General features: G+C 37.8%; 2 protein-coding genes across 2 annotated transcripts; both read right to left on the minus strand.

Annotated features, from left to right (window-relative positions):
- Nucleotides 1–582: 582 nt before the first annotated feature.
- Nucleotides 583–4,849, minus strand: LOC108858351 (uncharacterized). The gene is made up of 6 exons (XM_057006269.1): nucleotides 4,689–4,849; nucleotides 4,129–4,294; nucleotides 1,610–1,776; nucleotides 1,233–1,356; nucleotides 1,042–1,132; nucleotides 583–893 (listed from the first exon to the last, which is right to left on the minus strand). The coding sequence occupies exons 1-6, from the start codon at nucleotides 4,847–4,849 to the stop codon at nucleotides 793–795; spliced, it is 810 nt and encodes a 269-aa protein (XP_056862249.1). The 3' UTR covers nucleotides 583–792.
- A 586-nt stretch (nucleotides 4,850–5,435) lies between these two features.
- On the minus strand, nucleotides 5,436–7,224 carry LOC130509771 (zinc finger BED domain-containing protein RICESLEEPER 4-like). The gene is made up of 2 exons (XM_057005960.1): nucleotides 6,187–7,224; nucleotides 5,436–6,096 (listed from the first exon to the last, which is right to left on the minus strand). The coding sequence occupies exons 1-2, from the start codon at nucleotides 6,565–6,567 to the stop codon at nucleotides 5,740–5,742; spliced, it is 738 nt and encodes a 245-aa protein (XP_056861940.1). The 5' UTR covers nucleotides 6,568–7,224; the 3' UTR covers nucleotides 5,436–5,739.
- Between the last annotated feature and the right edge of the window lie 582 nt (nucleotides 7,225–7,806).

The following is a 7,806-nucleotide window of genomic DNA, read 5'->3' on the forward strand; positions in this document are numbered from 1 at the left end:
TATCGGTCGGTAACGACCATTGATACCGTTAACGCAACTTAATTGCTACATGAAAAACCTATAATAATCTGAGTATAGGTTTATGTTTAAAATAATATGTTACATAATATTTAAAATATAATCACATCGCTACATAGTTTGTTAGTCGTTAATAACAAAGATGGTACATAGGTAGTTAGTCGTTAAGTTTTGTGTTAGTGGGATATATCAATCGGTAACGACCATTGATACTGTTAACGCAACTTAATTGCTACATAAAAACATATAATAAGAAAATTGTCTAAAGAATATATAGATCTAATTTTTAATTAAAAAGTAAGTTGATGGTTAACAAACACATTAGTTAATATACATCTTAGCAGCTTTACTTTTCTGACGAGAGGAAAATAGGAAAGAGTGAGGAGAAAGCAGCTTTACTTTTCTGACGCATCCTGGTACACAACAGAAGCTACACATGTAAGAGAAGTAGAGTAATGTACTTGCAGGGGCAACAATGTCCAGTGAAAAAGGGTTTCTGAATGAAGGGTATATGGCAAGTTGTAGGTATGTTTAAGTGCATTTGTGCCAATTACTCCAAAAACATTGGTTTAATATGTCCTCAGTGAAATGTCATAATAGGTGAATTTTATTGGTTTCTAGATCCAACAATTCATAGTCGTTGTATCTAAAACACAAGGTTGAATCTTGGTTGAAACTTATGTCTACTGACTTTAATCCTTTCTTAACCTATTAATTACCCATAGTTTAAATGTTCTCAAGAAACTAGTGAATTAGTCACCGACTTTTTCGTTGCTAGAAGAGACAATCCGTAGCTAAAATGCATAAGGCGACAGATGGCGACGAAGTTGTGCTATTCCAAGTCCAAGTAATCAACTTTTGTATGGCTGGACTATCTACAAAAACAATAAACAAAGTTACCAAACTGTTGCAATAGAACATAACCATGCCATAGTACAACTGCAAATAAAGAATCAAACATTTATCATTATATACAGAGAGCTTAAGCAAACAAAAAAGGAACACAAAGTATAAAATATATACCGAGTAAAAAGATTATCCCATAAATGGAGGGAGCTGGAGCTTTGGATGTCAACCTCATCATGATGAATATTGGAGAAACAACAATCTTCACCTATATATGTAAGTTACATGAAAATACATAAGGCAAATGCGATAGAAGAATCGAATTATAGACACATAAAAGACACAAAAGGGAGTAGAGTCATTTGTACCATGTCTCTATTTCTTCTCAAATGTAGTAGCTCGTTGATGCTTCGCAGTGGGAATCTCGGCGGTATACACGGATTAGCGGCATATCCTCTTGAAGGGAAGCAGCCGTGGCATGGTGGAAGCAACCTATAATTGATAGAAATTCAAAGACATTAGAGACGACTCCTCAAACAAAAGGGTATTGAAACTTTTCTCAAAAACATAAACCTAGATCTATGAGGATATTTTCATAAATAATTAACAAACCACAGCAGCTTAAGGAAGATCTGTCGATAAAAAAAATATTTAAAAAGAGAACCCTGAATCGAATTTATCATAATAGTATAATTTTACAAAGAAAACACAGATATTGAACCCACAATCGATTTCAAACGATTACCCAGGTCCGTGTTGAAAATGAAAGACAGATCTGTCGAAAAAGATTTTAGGAGGTAGGAAGTGAGATATAAGAGGTAACCTGTGAGAATCGTTGCCGTGAGAACTGAGAGGCCTCTTCTTGCTTAGAAAAAGGGTACTGAGATGTCTAAGGGCATCTCGAACCTCACTCTATTTTTCACTCTAAAATAGAGTTTAGAGTAAATATGCTCTAATGGTACTCTACTTTACTCCAAATATAGAGTAACTTGTTTTTTTTGTTCATCACTCTATTTTTCACTCTAAAATAGAGTACCATTGGATTAAACTCCAACTCTATTATAGAGTTACTCTATTTTAGAGTAAAAAATACTGTGAACCATTGGAGATGGTCTAAGAGAACAAGATAAGAAACATAGTAATTTTAGAACTACAGAGGCTCAGAGACGAATAAGAGAAACTTCAAATCAAACTAAACCCATACCTGAGACCCGCTGATAAGGAGGCAGATAGTCTACAAAATCGAAACCTTATAACAGAAACAGATAGTGAGGACGAATCAAAACCCAAATCAAAACCCTTGTCCAAACAAATGGAAGAAGGAGGGGTATGAAAGAAATATACCCGTAGACTCAACTATAGGTTTAGATGTTCTGATATATTATTAGAGTCAAGAGATTACAATATTTATAGTGTACATAAGAGGTCTAGGTATAACCTAATTACATTTAGAACCTTTCCATATACATATCATCTATATGCTCCCTCAAGCTGGAGGTACTTTTGTAACTCCAAGCTTGCTGATGAGTTCCTGAAAACATGGCTGCGAGAGAGTTTTTGTCAGAGGATCCGCTAGTTGATCGCCGGTAGAGACATGAGTGACACGCAGCTTCCCAGCTTGGACATTGTCGCGAATGAAGTGAAACCCAGATCCAGGTATTTCATTGTGGAATGGAAGATTGGGTTGGCGGACAGATGAGTTGCGCCAATGTTGTCAAAATATATCACTGGTGCTGCAGGGAGTCGGACATGAGAGCTTTTGTCAGAGAATCCGCTAGTTGATAGTGGGTAGAGACATGAGTAACACGCAGCTGGATGAAGTGAAATCCAGAGCCAGGTGTTTCATTCTGGAATGGAATATTGGGTTGGCGGACAGATGAGTTGCGCCAATGTTGTCACAATATATCACTGGTGCTGCAGGGAGTCGGACACCGAGTTCAGTCAGCAAAGAGAGTATCCAACAGAGCTCGGAAGCAGTGTTTGCTAATGCACGATACTCAGCTTCTGTGGACGATCTAGCCACACCAGTTTGCTTCTTCGATGACCAGGAGATAGGTGTGCCTCCAAGGTAGATGACATACGCGTTGGTGGAAACAAAATCGTCTGTATTTTCTGCCCAATCTGCTTCCTAGAAGCCATGAAGAGTAAGAGGTGTGCCTCGACGTATGTACACACCATGTGATTGCGTAAATTGTAAGAAGAAAGACTCAAAGACAAAGAGAGAGATGAATAAGCTAATTAGTTTAAATTGTAAGAAAAGGAAAGAGTTGAACAAAAAAAAGTAAGAAAATGAGAGAAGACGAAGGAGATGATGAATTTGAAAGCTGATTTTATATGTTTGGTGACTCAGATGGTGCGTCATCTGAATATGATAACTTTAGTTTATACAGTCAGTCTCCAACACATACTTTATGGCTAAATTATGCATACATTATGGCTGAGTTATGCATACATTACGTCTGAGTTTATAATTTTTTATAACTTTATAGCTCTATTTAGGGTTTTAAGTTCAAATTTAATAAAAGATTAAAGCTTTATTATTAAGTTCAAAAGATTATTTTTTATAACTTTATAGTTCTATAGCTTATGGAACAATATATCTGAAACAGATATATTGTAGTGGTTGTCGTGGTTATAAGAGAACATATATCTCAAGATCAAATTAAAGTCTCAACTTGAAAATTCAAGAAACTATACACATTCAGTTGATTTATATTCACATGATATTGATAAGATGATCTTCAATATAACTTCTTAAAGCATTTGAATTCAGTTTTTCGATTTTAGGATATGTTTGGGGTATGGCTGAGTTATCTAAACGACACAGCTGAGTTATCTATATGACACGGCTGAGTTATATAAACGATACGACGATTTGGGATAAGACGCTTGCGGAGATGATTTGAGAGTTGAATGAATGATTTTGTTCCCACAAAAATACGAAACGTCGCAAAAAATTACACTTGACGGCTGACTTATAGGACTGACTTATAGGAACATTACAGTTGACTTATACCATTCTGATACATTACGGTTAAATTATGCATACGTTACGACTGAGTTTAATTCTAAACCAACCCTAATCTAAAACCTAGAAACCAAAAAGCTTGCAGCCGTCTTCAACAAAATCTAAACCTAACTAAATCACCGTGTCTTTCTTCCACATCACGAGGCCGCAAGGTCACTATTGTCTTCTTCCTTCGCTGCTGCAGTCTGTTACTATGAGAGCTCCGACGTCTTCAAGTCACACAACGGTTTTGTTACCTCCTCCACCACCAAGCTCCTCTGCCTTGTCCACCTTCCAGTAACAAGAACAAATTCAAAACACAGAGAAAGAGCGAGAGAGATTGAAAGAGAGGGAGGTGACCAGTGTGGTGACAAGCGGTGGTGGTGGCGACTACGGTGAAGACGGAGACCGGCGAAGATGAATCTGAGAAACGGCAAAAAGGATGACGTTGGCGAGTATAGATGGGGACGACAACGAGCTCAATATCCGTGACGCCGGCGAAGACCAGTCTCCATCGACATTTTTTCTTCTTCTCTGACAATCTTCTTTTCTTCTTTGACGTTTCTTCTTCTCTCACTTCTAAGATATACAAACCAAATATACTAAGGCATAATTAATGAATGATGATGTATGAACCTCTCTTGTTTACAAGACAGAAAGTGAGAGAGATGAAAAAGATCTGGGACTGTGAAGAACTCCCGAAGGCAAGAAAAGAGGAGAAGGAGACGTCAGGTAGAAGAGAGAAAGTGAAGAAAAAAATGCATTTTAGGCCATTAGATAAGAACTAATCAATGATCAAGAATTATAATCCTTGTACCGTCCCGCCTTGTCCCGTCCCGCTGCGGTCATGTTCAATGCGGGTCTTTGCGGTACAGGTCCGTGCGGGACGCGGTCCCTAGAAGTGCTGCCCAATCCCGACCCGCAGCTTGCACAAGCCTTTGCGGTACGGCCCGCGGGACGCCGATCTTCACATGCCATCTGCAACAAGAAGAGACCAAGAAAGATGAGATTACAACATAAGTTAGTTCAAGACTCTATCACAAGTAGGGTGGTCGTCGTCTCCTCCTAAGATTAACAAACCCACAAGCGTTGTATGTTCCCTTTTTTATCAAAAATAATCTTTTGTCGTTTTCAAACAGTTTTTTTATTTAAATATATAATTGAATCTTTTTTTTTGTTTTCTTCTTGTTCAGGGTGCTGGTTTAAGTAACTCAGGCAAGAAGACGCTCAGGCAGATTTCTCATCCAACTTCCAGATAGATCACCAAGAAGACGCTCATGAGTTTCTACAGTCGTTTTGGGATAAGCTAGAGAAATGTTGTTTGGATCCTGGTAGCAGAGATAATAACTCTGCCTCTGTCTCTTCTCAAGATGTTAACATTGTTCACAATGTCTTTGGTGGGCGTCTCGTTAGTAAGGTAACGGATTTTTATTCAGTTCACATGAGTACATTGTAGCAATGTCAACGTAAATCTACAAACAGTCAATTAGTATTATACATTTATATGCATAAGAATTGGTTTGATGTGTATGCATAAGAATTGGATGAAACAACGATGAAAATATAAGTCATCAAATCCAAGTAATATAAATGAACACCAAAACAAAATCCAAGTAATGTAATGTGGCCTCGGTAAAAACCTTATCGGAAAAACCCATTGGGACAAAATCCGACAAGGGAAAAAGAGCGCCACGAAATCCATAATGTAAATAAAATAAAAACACTAGATCAAAATAAAAATCAAGTTTCTTCTTCTTCAGCTTCATCATCAGAAATGGATTCGGACGATGGTACTGTCACTTCTTCACCACCTATTTCCTCTTCTGAAAAAAAAATCAAAGTTAGTTTGGTTTAAAGAACATGGTACCCTAAAATATATGTAATGTGAATAATTTACCATGGTCATAAGCTTCAAATCCTTTTAGCCAATTCCTACTACATATCAGAGCTTGCACATTTTTAGGAAGTAGACGGCTCCTGTATTTGTTCAGAACTCTCGAACCGATGCTAAATGAGGATTCTGAAGCCACTGTTGTGATCGGAATGCTAAGCAAATCACAAGCCATTGCTGGAAAATCGCCAAACCTATGAGTATTGTCTTTCCACCACTGGAGAATATCCAAGCTTTCAAAGCTATCCATATCTAACGCAGGTTCATCCAAATAAGCTTGGAGAGCTGTCTTTCCACTCGCAGCAACACTGGTTTTGCGAAACGCAAAAAAATCCTGTAGTATTTTAAAAAGAATAAACTGTAAAAATGATTTCCCTAAGTTTCAGAATTAATTTAAAAACAAAAAATGAAACACGAGACTTACACCATAGTTCGCAAACGTTCCCTTCGGTCCTCCACGAACATTTTGTTGATCCATCACACGAGGCTCTGTAGAACAAGAAGTTGACTTTGATTTTTTGTCATATGATTCAAACAAAGTTTTCAGCTTCAGATGCAAGTTCTTCATTTTTTCATCACGTGTACTCATGTCAAGCCTCCCTAAACAATATTCTACAACTGGAAGCTTCAGGCGTGGATCAAAGACAGCTGTTATTGCAAAAAGATCACTAACTTCTTCCCAATACTTATCGAACTTCTCTTTCATCGGTATCACCATATTTCGGACAATCTCATCATCGCTTTCCTCATTTATCTGGAGCCAATTATGGATCTGCCATACCTGATAGACTACTCTTCCAGACATATAACCCTCCCGTTCAGCTTCCAATTCCGGTCAATGTAATGTGCTGTCACACACATATAACCCTCCCGTTTCAATGATGACCACAAATCAGAAGTGAAGCTTACTCTTCCAGGAAGACTAGCCAACTCCCTCTTCAATGTCTCTCTCTCGTTTTCATAAAAACGATAGACCTCTTTTTTAACTGTGTTTCGGCACATAAATTTGACATCAGCATTCAAGTACCTCCAAGTTTCTCTGACTTTCTCATACTCAACGTATGAGTAAGGTAGGTCATGCTGGATTACAGTTTTGGTTACCAGCTGCTTGAACACATCATGATCATACTTGCCACTTACTAATTTGGCTTCAGCATCGAGTTTTTTGGTTTGGAGATCCCTAGGAAAAAGTTTGCATCTTTCATTATGCCTTCTCAAACCACTTGTTCCATGCCCGTGGGAACTCCATGCATAGTCATTCTTACAATAATTGCATCTAGCTCTCTCCTCACCATTGGGTTTCCGAATCTTAGTAAAATGGGGCCATACATCAGACCATTGCCTACCCTCCCTCTTGTTGTGGGCAAGAACCCAAACTGGCCGGATGGTTGTTTTAGAGAGAGAGATTGGCGACTGGATGGAGACAGTATTGGTGCTTGATTTGTACCTGAAATAAGGAGAGATTTTTATGAGTTTTCTTATGAGTTAAAAATGAAGAACAGAAAGAAAACTAATAAGAAAAATAAGAACAGAAGCAAATATGATTTTTACGGGATTTTCAGATGCAGAATAAAAGATGATGCAAACAGAAACAAAATGAAATAAAAATCAAAAGCAAGGATAGAGAGATGGAGGATGGATTCAAGTTGTTGGACTGAAGTCTCTCTCAACAAGAACAGTGGATGGAGATGGATAGATGTGGGATTTGCTTGCTGGACTGAAGTCTCTCTCAAGACAAATCAATGGATGAGGATGGAGTGTAAATCGCCACAAGCTTTGATGGAAGAAAGCTTGATAAGATCTTGAAATGCTCTCTGGCTGCTTCTCACAAACTAGAAAGACTTAAGGGTTTTTGTTTTGCTTCAGCAAATAAAATTTCATGAAAGACTAAGTGCCAAAATCGGCCACCAACAAGAGTTATATAGGGAACTCCCTAATGGACTCAAAAACATAAAAGGCTTAAGCAAGAAATAAAAATAAAACAAGGCCAACAATTGCCCAAGTCTTTGAACCGAAAATAAATTAAAATAGAAGGTAAACCGGC

This window comes from Raphanus sativus, chromosome 3 (assembly GCF_000801105.2).
Source record: "Raphanus sativus cultivar WK10039 chromosome 3, ASM80110v3, whole genome shotgun sequence".
Lineage (NCBI taxonomy): Eukaryota > Viridiplantae > Streptophyta > Magnoliopsida > Brassicales > Brassicaceae > Raphanus > Raphanus sativus.

What these genes read in the sequence shown, in the direction of transcription:
- LOC108858351 (XM_057006269.1), bottom strand. Translation starts at nt 4,849, where the DNA reads ATGGCATGTGAAGATCGGCGTCCCGCGGGCCGTACCGCAAAGGCTTGT. An exon ending in GGACGGGACAAGGCGGGACG is followed by an intron (nt 4,295 to 4,688) that starts GTACAAGGATTA and finishes GCCGTTTCTCAG; the next exon opens with ATTCATCTTCGCCGGTCTCC. An exon ending in TGAGAAGAAATAGAGACATG is followed by an intron (nt 1,133 to 1,232) that starts GTACAAATGACT and finishes TTACATATATAG; the next exon opens with GTGAAGATTGTTGTTTCTCC.
- LOC130509771 (XM_057005960.1), bottom strand. Translation starts at nt 6,567, where the DNA reads ATGTCTGGAAGAGTAGTCTATCAGGTATGGCAGATCCATAATTGGCTC. An exon ending in GAACGTTTGCGAACTATGGT is followed by an intron (nt 6,097 to 6,186) that starts GTAAGTCTCGTG and finishes AAAATACTACAG; the next exon opens with GATTTTTTTGCGTTTCGCAA.